The sequence below is a fragment of the Ceratotherium simum genome, chromosome 9, assembly GCF_057802395.1.
Source record: "Ceratotherium simum simum isolate JZ-2026a chromosome 9, ASM5780239v1, whole genome shotgun sequence".
NCBI lineage: Eukaryota > Metazoa > Chordata > Mammalia > Perissodactyla > Rhinocerotidae > Ceratotherium > Ceratotherium simum.
The window spans coordinates 73,143,634-73,160,475 of NC_141908.1; the positions used below are offsets into that span (position 1 = coordinate 73,143,634).

A 16,842-nucleotide genomic window follows, 5' to 3' on the forward strand; every position below is an offset into this window, starting at 1 on the left:
TTTATGAAGCAGAATGAAGTTTTGTAGGGGCAGGATCTAAGACCTAAAAATTCTACATACTAGATTCATTTTATTCTTATGTGTACTGGGAAAAGGGAATGGGAAATGAGTCATCAACTAGAAAATGCGTGGAAGACAAAAACATTTTTGTTTGTCATTTTCTTTCAGTATTTTTCTTGTTTTATCTTTATCAGGTTTTTTAAATCACAAACTAATATATATCTATAAAAATTTTTCCAACAATACAAAAGTACATAAAGTATAAAGTAGAAGGAAGTTATCTCTCATCTCCCAATTCCAATCCTGAAGATAAATACTGTTGACACTGTGTATCTATCCAAGCTCTTTACTACACATATAAAATAAATACATGTACTTAAAGGTTTTTTTTTTTAATTAAAATAGGATCAGATACATATCTTACAATCTGTTCTTTTCCTTCAGTATTATATTGGGCACATTTTCCATTTTAGAATATTCAAATATACTCATTCTTTTTGATGGCTGCTTGGTGTGCATATACTATACTTACTTAACCACTTTCCTATTGATGATTGTGCTAAATTTTGGTTTCCAATTCTTCACTCTCCTATAGTACATCCAACACCCTTGCCATGGCTTCATGGTGGTCTTGGTGTAATTTTCTGTGTCTTGACTTTGGGGTTCGCCATATTACTTTCTTTGGCCATTGGGATGTTATTAGATGTGACACAAGCAGAAGCTTGAAATGTGCTTGCACAGTTGGGCTTGCCCTCTTGTTCCTCTATCATTCCCAAGAAGAGTATGCCCCAGGTAGTCGCTGCCCCATTTTGCCTGGGGCCCAGAAGGGGACACATGGAGCAGAGCTTTTCCAGCCAACTCGTAGACATCATGAGTATGAGAATAAATGCTTACTTTAATGACACTGAATCTTAGAGTGGTTTTGTTAGGTGGTTATTACTGTTGGCAATAGCACACTTATAGAATGCTCACTTAAGTTTATTCCAATTTTTATTTAAAAATTTATAATTAATATCCATCCATTTACACATATCTCACAACTTTCAGCCAGATAAATTCCTATAAGCATAATTGCTAGGTCAAATCTTAGTATTTTTGAAGCTAGGTAAATAATGTTGATGGTCATAAATATTATTATTTTTTTAGTATTTTCTATGTTCCGTATCCTAAGTCTTTCCTCTGTGTCAAGAACCATAAAGGGTCTGAGATTTTACCCTTCTTGTGAGCCAACAAGTTATCCTGCCAGTTTCATGGATGCTCACAGAGACATGAGACTCCTGGGTCAGAGACAAAGGACGTTGTTACTCATGACACAGCAAGCTGCATAAGTATCAGCATGTTTGCCTTAGTTCCCCTTGCCCCAGTACCAGAGGGGCCTCACAGATTGGCCCAGATGGATAACTTCACATGCAGTGGATTGTGTTACAGGAGGAGATCCCTGAGTTTAGGGGATGCAAATCTTTTGTAATGGATGGTAAGCAAGACTGCACTTTGCTCCAGAGGCAGACACTGTCTCTCTTTTCCAAGGCTGTTCCCTATAAAAGCTTTCTTGAAAAGACAGTCCAGAACAAAGGGCAGTCAGTGCCTTTCCTCATAAGTCGTAGAGAAATGTGAGACCTATGGACAATTGTCTTTTAGTGGTATTATTAACTTACTTAATGCTCTCTACCTTACAAATATGGAAACTAGAGCAGAGAGAGTTTAGTAAATTTCCCAAGATCATATAGCTAAAGAATAGTAGAGTCAGGCATACTGGTTAATATTTCTAAGACAAAGATTTCTGTTTAAGAAAGATCTTCAATACTGCAATTGTAGAATAAGGAAAATATGAACCCAATTTTTTCATTAACATATGAAACAGTAGTCCTTTTGACTTTAATAAGCTGTTCAGTTTATACAAGAAAAGAAATTGTATCTTGGTAGCACTGTAGCTAGAGAGAATGTTTTCCATGAACAGTTATTTTAAGAAGCCAGAATGCTTTCCAGGAAGAGAGTGTATGGGGGTAGAAAATGAAACCAGCCAAGCTGTCAAAGGTTTCAAGAGACAATATGTACTTCAGAGCTAATGTAGAAGCTTGATTTTATTGTCAATATGTTTGATTGAATTTACTACCTTGGTGGGTCTTCTGTACTGACTGTTATAGAGAAACAACAAAGAGAGAAATGTGAATATGGATTTTTCTATTTGTTGAGGAACAGAGGAGAAACAATTCTACTTTGTAATATAAACTTATTAAATACTGTTCTATGAATATTTAGCCTTTTACCATCTGATAATTTTTTCATCAAGATATCCAAGTGATACTTTGATCTCAATTTGAATGTTTATAGTGGAATATATGTATTTATATTCTGTAGAGGGTTACCACTATTGTAACAAGGTACTATCTGTGTCCAAATGTAATTAAGGAAGATCTAGAACTTTAGCAATAAAGGAACAAATCCTGAGAAATAAGATTTATAAATTGGTTGTTTAGAATTCAATGTCTGGGGGAAATGTTATTTTGATTTCCACTTTTTTTCACCCACCTGAATTTTCCTACATTTTCCTGTTGTAATATTGACCTGTGGCTTATCTCAGAGCCTTGTGTTTTGAAGGGCTGGGTTAATCTTTCATTACTACAACCAGGAGCATTCTTATTATTTTCAGGAATACTTATCTTTTGTATGTATTTTTTAAAATGTGTTACTTACATTTAACTTACCAAATCAGTTCTTTAAGAAATGTACGTGCCTTTTTTTATGCGTTTTTAAGAGAGAGATGGTTTTTCCCAAATCCACAGAACAAGGAATAATGTTATAATTCTTTTTCATTCCATAAATAAAAATTTTATTCTAGTCATCCGATTTATTGGCTCATGGAATTCAAGAACCTACTAAATATCCAATAAAGCAGGTAAGTCTCAGAAACAACTGAAAAGGTCCTGACTGCAGTTATGATAACATTTCACCCAGACATTGAATTCTAAACAACCACTTTATAAATTTTATTTCTCATCAGTTTTCCTATTATTCTATAGGTTCTCTTGGCCAAAAATCATGTGGAAGAGACTCCAGCTGCGCAGGGGGCATACATACAGAACCATGTACGAAAATGGAAGTCCCCACAGTAAACATGGAGATGGGGCACAGGTTTTGAGGAAAAGGAACGGAGCCCGGGAGTGATGTCCTTTTCTTTCCTCCTGATTTTCTGCAGCAAGTTGTAGTTTACTCTTTCTTCATGTATAAGATGCCTCAAATGAACTGGAAACTAGGCAAGGAAAGATATAAACAACGAAAACAAAATAACCACCTATGATGATAATACTTATGTTACCAAACCTGCAGGTTACGAATACAGAGCAAACCAATCATTCAACTCTGATACATATGCCGTAGACCATCAGAGCTGAATGTATAATGGTTACCCCATTTTCTCCAATGAAACTCAGGTAATCACCAATGTTAACTGGTTAATTCATTCATTCATTTATTCAACAGCACACATTGAGATCTTACTATATGCCAGGAATTATGCCAGATATTTGAAGAAGTATATGTATTTTATTTTTTGAATAAGTTATACATTCAAATGATTTAAAATAAAAATAACACTAAAAGGTGTACACTGTAAAGTTTTATTTCCACAGAGATTCCCACCTACCTTTTTCCCCATTCACACATATCCTATAGAGGCAGGGTGACCAGACATCCTAGTTTTGCTGGAATATTTCCAGTTTATGCCTTTCATCTTGGTTTAATTATTAACAGTATGCCCTTTTACTCTCAGAAGTATTTTGGCTTAAATAACAGAGAAAATAATCAATAAATAGGAAAACAATAGAGAAAATCAATGAAACCAAAAGCTAGGTCTTTTAAAAAAATCAATAAAATTAATAAAACCTCTAGCCAGACTGACCAAGAAAAAAAGAGAGAAGACAAAAGTAAATATTAGGAATGACAGAGAGACTATCATGACAGATCCTCACAGAGATGAAAAGAATAACAAGGAAATGCTATAAACAACTCTATGCCCATAACGTGAACAACTTAGATAAAATGGACAAATCCTTAAAAGACACAAAATAAAGTCACTCAAAAAAAAAAAAAAAACACCAAAAAACCAATAGTCCTATAATTATTAAATACATTGAATTTGTAGTTAAAAACCTTTCAATATGGAAAACACTATGCCCAGATGTTTCACTGGAAAATTCTAGAAAACATTTAAGGAAGAAATAATACCAATTCTATACAATCTCTTTCAGAAAATATAAGAAGAGGAAACACTTTCCAATGCATTTTATGAGGCTAGCATTATCCTAATATCACAATCCAACACACTATTACAAAAGAAAAAAAAAACCAAAGACCACAAACATAGACACAAAAATCCTCCACAAACTGTTAGCAAATCAAATCTAGGAATATATAAAAAGGATAATACAGAACAACCAAGTGGGGTTTATCCTAGGAATGCAAGGTTGGTTAAGCCTTTGAAAAGTCAATGTAATTTACCAGATTATCAGACTACAGAAAAAAACCTATATGATTATCTCAATAACTTTTGACAAAATTCAACATCTCTTCATAATAAAAACTCTCAGCAAACTAGGAATGGGAGGAAACTTCCTTAACCTGATAAAGGACAACTATCAAAAACCGACAACTAATATCAAACTGAATGGGAATAAGGCAAGGATACCCTCCTTTCACCACTCCTATTCAACGTCACCGTGAAAGTCCTAGCCAGTGCAACAAGGCGAGAAAAATAAAGTCATTCAGATTGTAAGGGGAAAAAATACTCTGTTTGTAGATGACAGGATTGTTTATGCAGAAAATCCCAAAGAATATACAAAAAAGTTCCTAAAACGAGTGAGTTTAGCAAGTCACAGGATAAGAGATTAAAATACAAAAGTCAATTATATTTCTAGACACTAACAATGAATACTTGGATTTAAAATTTAAAACAACACTATCTACAATAGCACCAAAAAAATGAAAACCCAGATATAAATCTAACAAAATACGTATAGGATCTATATGCTGAAAACTACAAAACGCTGATTAAAGAAATCAAAGAAGACCTAAAAAAGTGGAGAGACATGTCATGTTCATGGATTGATAGACTCAATAATATTCATATTAAATTCTCCCCAATTTGACATATAGATTCAGCATACTCTCAATCAAAATCCTAGCAGAATTTTTTGTAGGTATCAATAAGCTGATTTTTAAATTTCTAGGAAAAGGCAAAGGAACTAGTACAGCCAAAATAAATTTGAAAAAGAACAAAGTTGGAGGACTATACTTTTTGATTTCAGGAATTACTATAAACTGCAGTAATCAGAGACAGTATAGCACTGGTGGAGAGACAGACACATAGATCAATGGACCAGAATCAAGAGTCTAGAAATACTCACATAAATATGTTCAACTGATGTTTGATAAAGGTGCAAAGGCAATTCAATGGAGAAAGAATGGATAATCTTTCCAACAATAATGCTAGAATTATTGGATGTCCATAAGCAAAAAAAAACAAAAAAACAAAAAAACAAAAAACCCACAAGGCCAGCCCAGTGGTGTAGTGGTTAAGTTCGTGCACTCCACTTCAGTAGCCTAGGGTTCACAGGTTCAGATCTCAGGCGTGGACCGATGCACCGCTTGTCAAGCCATGCTGTGGTGGCGTCCCATATAAAGTAGAGGAAGATGGGCACGGATGTTAGCCCAGGGCAATCTTCCTCAGCAAAAAGAGGAAGATTGGCAATGGATGTTAGCTCAGGGCTAGTCCTCCTCATAAAAAAATAAAAACAAACCCACAACCTATACTTCATACCTTATCTTAAAAAATTAACTTTAGGGGCTGGCCCCGTGGCTTAGCGGTTAAGTGCGCGTGCTCCGCTACTGGCAGCCCGGGTTCGGATCCCAGGTGTGCACCAACGCACCACTTGTCCAGCCATTCTGAGGTGGCGTCCCACATACAGCAACTAGAAGGATGTGCAACTATGACACAGAACTATCTACTGGGGCTTTGGGGAGAAAAAAGGGAGGGAAAAAAAAGGAGGAGGATTGGCAATAGATGTTAGCTCAGGGCCGGTCTTCCTCAGTAAAAAGAGGAGAATTGGCATGGATGTTAGCTCAGGGCTGATCTTCCTCACCAAAAAAAAAAAAAATTAACTTTAAGTGGATCATAGATCTAAAGGTAAGACACAATACAACTTCCAGAAGAAAGCATAAGAAAAAATCTGCAAGACCTATGGTTAGGCAAAGAGTTTTTAGATATGACACCAAAAGCACAATCCATAAAAGAAAAAACTGATAAGTTGAACTCTATCAAAATTGAAAACTTTTACTCTGCAAAAGACACTGTTCAGAGAATGAAAAGACAAGTCATAGACTTGAAAATGAAAATGCTGTCAAATCACATTTTGATAAAAGACTTGTATCTCAAAAAATTCATCAAGAAGAAAACAAACCACCCAGTTTAAAAAATGGGCAAAAGGTATGAATAGACACTTTACTAAAAAAAGATATGTACATACCAAGTAAGCATATGAAAATACGTTCAACATCATTACTCATTGAGGAGATGTAAATTAAACCATAACAAGATACCACTACATGCTTACTAGAATGGCTGAAAAATATACTAACAAGTGGTGACAAGGATGGGGAGCAACTGGCAAGGTCCATACGTTCCATGCAAAATGGTAGAGCCACTTTGGAAAGCAGTTTGGCTGTTTCTCACAAATATAAACATATACCTATTATATAATCCAGCAATCCCATTCCTAGGTATTTACCCAAGAGAAATGAAAAATTTATTTTCACACAAAACGTCTATGCAAACGTTTATAGCAGCCTTATTAATAATTGCCCAAAACTGGAAACAACCCAGATGTCCTTCAAACAGTGAATGAATAAGCAAACTATAATATATCCATACAGTGGAATGCTACTCAGCTACAAAAATGAATTATTGATTCATGCAACAACATGGATGAATCTTAAATGCATTTGCTAAATGAAAGAGGTTAAACCCAAAAGGGTATGACTCCATTAATATGACATTTTGTAAAAGCAAAATTATAGGTATGGAAAACATATCAGTGGTTGCCAGCAACTGGGAGGTGGGGGAAGGGGTTGACTAAAAAGGGGAAACATGATGGAATTTTGAGGGTGAGGAAACTGTTCTGTATACAACTGTGGTGGGAGATCTAAGACTCGAATAACTTGTCAAAACCCACAGAACTGTATACCACAAAAAGTGAATTTTACTGTATGTAAATTAAATAAAACCAACCAGGATGTGGTGAAAACACAAGATGGAATGTAGACTGGGACACCCAAATCTAACTGTATTACAAATAAATCAAATAGCCACACTGAAGCAGGAGGAGAAGCAAGCAGCTGACCTAAGTAACTCTGGAAAACAGTGTCTGGACTGGGCACTGTTGGCTAAAGCCAAAAAGAACTGCACCCAAGCAACATGCTCTAGTTTTCAATTTGTTTCTCATCAGGTATGGGTTAGCAATCTTTAAAACTACTTTATATGTGGACTAGGGCTGAACAAACAAGTAGACATATTGTGGATAATGAGAGCCAGGTTTCTTAGAGTCACAGAAAGGAGTTGAAAGTCAGGAAAGGGCAAAGGTTAGAATAAGCTGAGGTGTTGGATTTGAGTGGGAGCACTAGTATGAACTCATGTTTTGCTTATTTATATATACACGCATTGACATACAGGTAAAAATATACATATACAGATAGACACAGAAATATAGATATGTACGTATATACGTGGGTTAGTTTTTATATACATATTTCCTATCTATCTTCTGAGAGGAACTAGCAGCAATGATACCCCAGCATTCAAGTTTTACACACTGTTCTTTAATAAAAAGGAACAGGGCTCCTTGGAGAAGTGTTTGAATCTAAGGCTGGCCAGGGAAAATACAAGAGGAGCCTGGAAATCTTACAGTGACAGAAAGTAAGGAAGTGCTTAAAAAAAAAAAAAAAAAGACGGGACACAGCACTTCCTTAATGGTCTCCGAACGGCCAAACCTGGAACAATTTGAGCAACAAAGTAATGATAGTACTGAATTATAAACCAAAAAATAACATAAATATCCATAAGCCCATACTGACATAAATAAATAACTGAATAAATAAATGGGAGAAAACGTACAACTCCACTCTACAAAAGAATCCCAATTAATTAATGAGGAAAATAGTCACCATCAGCACCACAATAACTGCTGCTGGCCAGATAAACCAGCTAAAATCGTGAGCGAAAGTTTAAGGAGAAACAGGATATTTGCGTAGCCACAAAGTATCTTCCTAAATACTTATTAGTTACAGAGAGGAACATAGTAAGATTATAGCGGAGAAGTCTAGTACACATCACCTTAAGCGAGTGATGGATGTTAACTTAAACAGTAATAAGATGTACACTTCATGTCCCCCCGGATATGATGCACCAGGAGGTACACAACATCACTTTTATGGTCTTCTTCCCAAAATGTGTAACCTTGATTTAATCTTGAGAAACCATGACAAACCCAATTGAGGGACTTTTTACAAAATAACTGACCAGCAGTCTTCAAAAATCCCAAGATCATGAAAGACAAAGCCCGAGGAAAGAGACAGGACAAGTAAATGCAATGGAAGAGCCTGGATTATATCCTGGAACAGGAAAAGAACATTAATGAGCAATCTGGCGAAATCCAAACAAAGTTTGTCGCTTGGTTGATCGTATTGTACCAGTATTAATTTCTTACTTTCGATCATTGTACCGTGATTATATAAGATGTTAACATGAGTGGAAGCTGGGTGAAGGCTATATGGGAACTCCGTGCTGTTTTTGCAGCACTTCTGTAAATGTACAGTTACCTCATAATACAAAGTTTGTAAAACATTATCTTGGTTAGGATGAAAAATTATACGGTTACCCTACCTACAGAGATCCTCCCAGTGCTTATTTATACAAATACAAAATTCTTATCCCCCATTTTCACACAACACCTTGCTTTTTTCACTTAAAATACATCCTGGAAACTTTCCATAAAAGTACATAGAGATTTCCCTCATTTTCTTTTCCAATTTTTCAGTATGAAAAAATTTTAAGACATACAGAAAATTAGTAAAAGTGGCATAAATACCCACATACCATCACCTGCATTTCCTTATTTTCTTTTATAAATGTATGGTATTCCATTGTGTGGAGTTAACTCATGTATTTCTCATCTCATAATTAGATGCTGAAATTTCTGTCTTGACCCGCTGTTGTCAGTGTGGAGGACGCATGGAGAAGGAATCAAATTGAAAAGCATGGGCTTTGAGCCAGATAGACCCAAGTCCAAACAACCATTCTGTCTCTTACTGGCTGTATGGCCCCAGGCAAGTTATTTAGCTTTCCCAAATCTCAGTTACCCCATCAGTAAAATGGGAATATAACTACTACATCTTTTTTTTTTTATTTATTATTATTATTTTTATTATTATTATTTTTTTCCCCTAAAGCCCCAGTCGATAGTTGTAAGTCATAGTTGCACATTCTTCTAGTTGCTGTATGTGGGACGCGGCCTCAGCATGGCCAGAGAAGCAGTGCGTCTGTGCGCGCCCGGGATCCGAACCGGGGCCGCCTGCATCAGAGCGCACGCACTTAACCGCTAAGCCACAGGGCCGGCCCCTAACTACTACATCTTAAAGTTACAGCCAGGATCATGTGAGGCAATATATACAAAACACCCAGTTCAACAGATAATAGATTCACTAGGTGATACACACTGTTATTTTCGTTATTCAATCAAAATTTCAGAAATATCAGGCAGCTGATCTGTGTGAGCCAATTTAAAGAACACTCATGTTTCTTCCTTTTCCTTTTGTCATCTTATTAAGACCAAAAGAGTACTCGAATCTTACAAAATGTAAAACAGAGCTGTAGCAACATACCCATAACCTTGACCTTACTTTTAAGTTTGGTCAATAGAACGATGTGAAAATCTACTTGACCACAAAATTCAGTTGGTGAAGCTAAGTGACAGCGACCTTATAAGAAGTGTTATTACCCTAGACCGATCCAACTAAAAGATTTATCTTCGCAGCCCTGGGCTGATTCACCAGTTCATTAAAAAGTCAGAGGCTCCTCCAAATTCTAATCTCTATACCCAGAGTCAATACTTTACCAAGAGGTCTAGACTGCCCACAGAAGGTGAGGAACTGGCTAGTGAATCTGCCATTCTCATTCCTCTATTGTACCAACAAGATACAAAAACCTTGATTTTTTTGTGTTTGCATTTCTTTATCCACAGAATACATTTCACCTCCAAGGAGAAGTGGTTGCAGGTAACTTTGCTGTCATTTGTGTAACTGCAATGTCAAATCATTGTCAGCTCTAGAAGAAAGCAGATGCCTTTTCCTGGTCTACAAATAGAATATATAAATAGTCAAGAGAGTGAGACATAGCTTCTGTCAGGAGAAGCATTCAAAATGTTTTCCTTAATTCACTCACTTAACAAGGACTTACCAAGCCTCTACTGTGTGCCAGGCATTGTGCTTGGTATTGAAAATAAAAAAACCAAAATCAAAAGAACAAAACTGTCCTCAAGTAGTTTACAGCCTAATTAAGGGTAGATAAGACACACTGACAGTTATAATGCAGTGCAATATCTACTTTGGGTGGGAATAGAATGGCTTCACAGAAGAGGTTAAATTTCTGTTGAGTTCACCAAACCAACAAGAGGAAAGTCTTGCCTGGCAGAGAGTGCAGAGCCTGCAAGCACCAAGACATGCCAGTAGGCTTGAATTCAAGGTTCCCTCGGGGGACCAGGTGCAGCTGAGGCTGGTGGATTAGGCTGAAGCCATTAGCAGTTTGGGCTCCATCCTGTTCAATGGGAAAACTACTAGCTCAAAGGGAGAATTATTAAATGTTTTTAAGCAAGGGACTGAGATAACCAGATTTACTTTTTAAAAAGATTGGTTTAGTAGCTGATGAAAGACGCATTGGGAAGGGTGATGGAAAACCAGTTAGAAGGCTATTATAGTACTGTAGTGAGAGAGCATGTGGTCCTCATGGAATCTCTAGAACTTCCACGACTGAAAAGACTGTTTTATGAATGGGGTCAACAAGTAGGAAAACCATTTATCAACTGAAAATCAAGAAGGAAATCAGAAAAAAAATCAATATTTCAGGCACTTAAAAGAATAAAAACAGACTTTTAATATAATGAATTCGCAGGTATCCAAAGACTGGTTCTCTACCAGATGAGTTAGTTTACTGAAGACTTCAGATTCTTTTCTCTAACTCTGTAATTGCTGGACTTAAGTTCTTACACAGCTTGCCAGATGGTGGATAGAGGAAAAGAAATGAAAAACACTAAATTTAATCAGTTTAGCTCCCTGATTGCTGCTTAATATGGAGATTCAAGGAGAAGGTGAAAACTCTCATTACATGGAAGCGTGGGGATTATCTGTGGAGTGCATACACATATCCCTCATCTCCATGGATAAATCGGGTCACTGCAAGAGAAAACGTACATACTGACAGAATAATTGGCTCTTTGCATTGACGCTCTAAAATACTCTCCCACTTTTCATATCAAAAGCTGTATTTGGTCCCTTCACCTGAATAATATATGCTGTGTTCATTTCTCTTTCACTGGATGGGCTCACTATTTGATGAACGTCTTACAGCTGTGGTTTGATGGTTCTCTCCATCTCACGCTGAGGCTCGGCTATCAGAAGAATCAGAACAGCCAAATCAATTCAGTCCAGCCACTTGCTAAGCAAATGAGGACTCATCTCACATCCGACTGCATTCATCTGAGGGCTGAAGTTATTCTCAGCTGAGCCCCCAGGGAGACGACAGGAGTGCATTAATTGCCCTGGTGGTGGTAACAGGTGTTCTCCCTAGCTACCTAAACGCAAAGCCGTATTGTCTTTTCTCTGTAGAAGGCTTCTCATTAAGTGTGAATTGCCACTGTTGCAGCAAAACAACTCCGAAACGGCTGCGGTTTTATTTTCAGTGCTCCTTCTCATTTCTTAGCTACTTACAGCCAGACTTAGAAATACCTATTCACTTACCTGTCGACAAGGTAAGAAAAAAATTAGGCTGAAGAGACACAAGATAACAGAGCGGATTCCAAGTGTTTTTACTCTCTGTCTGGCCATCATGGACGAGGATGAAGAGAGACTCGGTTTTTCCTTTAATAAGAAGACTGAGATCTGTATTTTTACCATTTTTATGCTCACTAACAAAATCTGTTATTTTCCTATCGTTCAGAAGTTACTTGATACTTTAGTCCTCCTAAAACTAAAAGCATTTGCTAATCTTGGCCTCTCGCCTCCTGCCGGGTATGTGTTTGCCAAATTACCCTAACGCCGCAGGTTCACCGGGACGAGACTAGTAACTCCAAGTGGACAGAACAGGACCTCTGGGACGTGAGCCGGAGGAAACTACACATCCCGGCGTGCCCCGCTCGCGAGCACAATGGAGCCCTGTCGTCATCCGGGTCACGAGGCTGCGCGTTCCGTGCGCGCCGCCGGATTCCGGCCTGGGTCCCTCCCCGGGCGGAGGGCCCTCCTGGGCCGGGAAAACTGCAATTCCCGGCATGCTCTGTCACGAGTGCGCCTGCGTACAGGAGCGACCGCGCCGGCGAGCGGGTTTCTTTAAAGCGCTGCCTTAGTTCCATGGAAACAGGCCGTCTTGTTGCCGGTCGGAGCCACAGGCGGACAGATGGACTGTGGGGTGAGGCTGGCGGGCCCCGGGCGGGTGAGCCGGGAACGGAGGCTCGGGGCCCACGGGGGAGAGTCGGCGGCTCGGATAAGGCCGCCCTCTCCCCTCCCCGGCGGAGTGTCGTCTCGACCGCTGGACCTCAGGACTTGATTTATGGAGCTTCTGCACTGGATGCGGTGAAAAACGTTCAGGAGGAAGTTCGCATTGGCCTGACTCCAGCTGAGGGAGGCAGGATAGCCACCAGGGAGGGCGTCCAGATAAGCCCCAAAGCCACTTTTTCTTTATTTATGTGTTAGGTTGGAGGTTACAGGTTACTGGGAAAACCGTTTCATTAATGGTTTTTGATTTTTGCCGCCTGTTATCCTCCCTGGCCTGCTTATTACAATGCAGATGTCAGGAATTTACATTCATTCATTGCTGTTTCCCTTTACCTGGCACTTGCGCTAGAGCAGAATAGACATTCGTTAAATTTTTGTTGAATTATCCCCCATTTGTTTGCCACCCACAATGTCCCAAGCACTGTGCTGGGCTTTGAAGATAGAAAAGGGTTAAGACTCTGACCCTACTCGGGAGAAGCTCACATTAGTCTGGCTTGAACACCCACACACTCCTCACCTCCCTGACTTGTTAATCGTGGAGCACCCAGGACGAGGCCCTTGAATCCTTTCTGTTCTCCATTATCCAGTGTCATGGCTTTACAAGCCACGTGTATATTGACAATTCAGTTTTATCTCCAGTCCACACTTCTCCCCTGAACTCCAGATCTACGAGCTCAATCATGTATTGGGCATCTTTCCTGGTTTACTTTAATATTTGCAAAACAACTCTTGATCTTCCCCCTAAAACTAGTTCTTCCTAACACGCTTCCATTGTCTCAATTAATGGCAACACCATCCTTCCAACTGCTTTCTTTCTCTCATACTGTCTCATGTCTAATCCATCAAGAAAACTTATCTTTAAAATGTGCCTGGACTGGGACCACTTTCTTACTATTCCATTGCTATCACCCTGGTCCTAGTCAGCAGAATCTCCTGCCTGGATCATTGTAGAGCTTCCCAACCATTCTTCCTACTTATGCCATTGTCCTCCCATCTCAGGGGGCGCCAGGGGGCGGGTAGCCAGAGTTACCCAGGTAAAAGGTAAGTTAGGTCACCGCACTCCGCAGCTCTGAACCCTCCAGTGGCTCTGGGAGTCACTGAGAGTGAAAGCCAAGACTTTACAGTAGCCCTTACGGCCCTATGTGACCTGGTCCCATTACCACCCTCTGACCTCACCTCTCCCTATTCGCTCCTTTACTTGTTCCTCTTCAGCCAAACTGACCTCTTTACTGTTTGTGGACTCATCAGGCATTCTGACTTAGGGTCTTTGCACTGACTGTTCTGTTCACTCTTTCTGGACCTCTCTGTACCCTAGATATCCACATGGCTGATTGCTGCATCTCCTTCACAGATCTTTGCTCAGATATTGTCTCAGTGAGGCTTTCATTGACAACTCTGTTTAAAATAGAAGCCTCCACCACAGTCTCCATCCCATCCTCTTTCTTACTTTATTTGTCTCCATTGCACTTGCCACCAGTGAACAAACTATGTATTTCACTTAATATCTGTATTCCTCAGCTGGAATATAAGTTCCACGAGGGCGAGGAGTTGTGTCTGTTTAGTTCACTGCTATGTTCCCCAGTGCCTATAACAGTGTCTGGCTCGTGGTCGGCATTCAGGAAATGTTTGTTGGATGTATGAGTGAATGAAGACAATGTTACTGACCAAATTATTTTCCAGTGGTTGTGATAAACAACATCGAGTCCCTGGCCTATTATTTTGGAACCAACAGCATATGGTTGTAACTATTGCCAGGTATAGGAATGGAGCCTGTGTCCACAGAAGCAAGTAGTCTCTTTTCAAAGTCACCTGGCTTTTACTAGTGTATCACTTATGACATTGGTCTTATTCATGCCATGCTTTCAGTGAGGTAACCTACTTAGGAGCTCCTTGGAAATACTCTCCCTAAACATACAGAGAATTGTATTAATTTGATAATGATATATTTATAAAAGTAGCTGTGAGTGAACTTTTTCAAAAATAAAAGTTTGTATCTTAGTATTTTTATTATTGTTACTATCAAGGATCAGGACTTAGGTTCAAGAGCGCATTCAATGATGTTTGCGCTTTTTCAAAAACAGCAGAGCACAGATATGTTCAAGCTGTAGTCTCTTTGCTGGAATATTAGCAATTAAAGCTGGATTCTTCTAAGACTGTGCTGCTTAGACTATGAGTTATGGCGTCTGAGGATTTGCGAAGTGGCCAGTGTTATATGTGGGGGTGGTTCTGTTACCCTGTTTTGGCCGGCCTGATGAGCCGGGCAGGCAGGAGTGTGAGTAACTGCAGTGAAATGAGAATCTCTCCTGACTGTAAACCCCAGCTCAACGAGTCCCTGCATCCCAACCCTTTACCTCAGTCTTCCTGTAACAGGCACTCGGGTTCTCTCCCTGGTGGATGTTAAGGCTGTCCTGCTCTTGCTACTCAGCCACCATTGCTTCCATCTTTGCTTCTGAGGGCTCTCCTGACCTTGACTTTTTTTTCCCCCATGAGGGAGGGTAAGGGATGGAGAGTTCTCAGCTAACCCTGAGACCTGTTTTTAAAGATTTTATTTATTCAGTTTTTCCCCCCAAAGCCCCAGTAGATAGTTGTATATCATAGGTTCACATCCTTCTAGTTGCTGTACGTGGGACTCGGCCTCACGTTGGACGGAGAAGTGGTGCCTCGGGGCGCGCCCGGGATCCAAACCCGGGCCGCCAGCATCAGAGCGCACGCACTTAACCGCTAAGCCACGGAGCCGGCCCGAGACCTGTTTTTAATAAATCCCCAAAGGGTAGATCGGCTTGTTTAGTTTTTGAGTCAACTTCTTTGATGACCTGAACATGTTCCTCAGTGATTGACCAAGAGGGTATGTCAAGAACACCACCGTGGATTTCACTCAAGCTTTATCCCTGCCCACCCTCAGTCTGTCCCAGGCACCTCCATCTCCCATTCCTGAGGATGAATTTTCTATAAACCTCCTCCCCCTCAGAGGCTGGGGGCCAAGGTTGTTCCTCCATTTTATTTGAGAGTATTTTTTTCTCCCTGGAAGCCTGAGACTCTCCAGTGTAGATCAGCTTCAGGTGGGAGTGAGTAATAATGCAAAAATCAGATTCTTACCCAAACACATATAGACTTTCTCTTTTTTAAGCAAATGAAGAAATTTAATTTGAGTTGTTTCCATTTTGTTTTTATGGCTGAATGTGCACACACCATATAAAGTAAATGTAAGCATTTTGTATGTCTCATAGGTACCTTAGGGAAATACCAGCAAAACTATGATCTTTCAACAAACATGAAAAAATTTTAGGAATCTGCATCCCATTCAAAATATGTGGAAAACTTGTATTCCATTTCCTGTACTTTTTTCCAAAAATGGACTTTTGCTATATTTGTGTTAGTATTATGTGCGTGGCTTCTGATATAGATTAACAGAGGCAGTCCTTTAGACTATCTCCGGCTACCCGGGCCTAACAAGGTGCCACAGGCATTGTCCTGCCCTCCCCGCTCTGGCCCTGCTTGTCATTTCCTTCACCTCCTCCTCCTCCTTGTTTCTCCACCTACTGTTGCCTGGGACTACTGGGTATCAGTTAGGAGTGCTTTTGTTACAAGCAACAGAAAACACTGACTAAAACAAAAAACAAACAAAGTTTATTTTTCTCAAATAAGCAGAGTTTGGAGGTTACTAGTTTTGCAAAAAAAAAAAAAAATGTCAGGTTAGTCTGAACTGCTCTGACCTTTTCTTTCTGTTTCTCAGACACTGGCGACCCCTGGCTCTTTGTTTATGTTTAAGAGTGAGGCGTTTCGTGGCTGACTGAAGGAGAGCTTGCAGACCTCTGGGCATCTTGGGGCAGTGCAGAAAGGACAGGTGCCATTGTTTCTGTCCTTTTTATCAGAAAAATGAGATTCTGCCCAGAATCTCCTTGCAAACTTCTGCGTAAGGTCTCATGGGCCAGAATATGTCACATGGGTGTGCCAGCTGCAAGGGAGGCTGGGGACGTGAACTTTTCAGCTGCTTTTGGAGAGGGACAAAGGAGCCAACTATGTACAGACCCC

The 16,842-nt window shown here is 39.5% G+C and overlaps 1 protein-coding gene across 9 annotated transcripts in view; it reads left to right on the top strand.

The window, feature by feature from the left end:
* Window positions 1-12,625: 12,625 nt before the first annotated feature.
* The window catches only part of CCDC150 (coiled-coil domain containing 150), a 79,941-nt gene continuing 75,724 nt past the window's right edge, over window positions 12,626-16,842 (top strand). For 4 of the 9 annotated variants that reach the window (XM_087435528.1, XM_087435530.1, XM_087435532.1 and 1 more), the window contains exon 1: window positions 16,493-16,654. Coding sequence is in view for 2 of the 9 variants with exons in the window: in XM_087435529.1 (XP_087291655.1) it covers window positions 12,713-12,724 (12 nt within the window). In the remaining 7 variants the exon portion in view is untranslated. Of the gene's footprint in view, window positions 12,725-16,491; window positions 16,655-16,842 lie in introns of those variants that run through there. The other 5 variants (XM_087435526.1, XM_087435527.1, XM_087435534.1 and 2 more) reach the window with 3 other exon arrangements.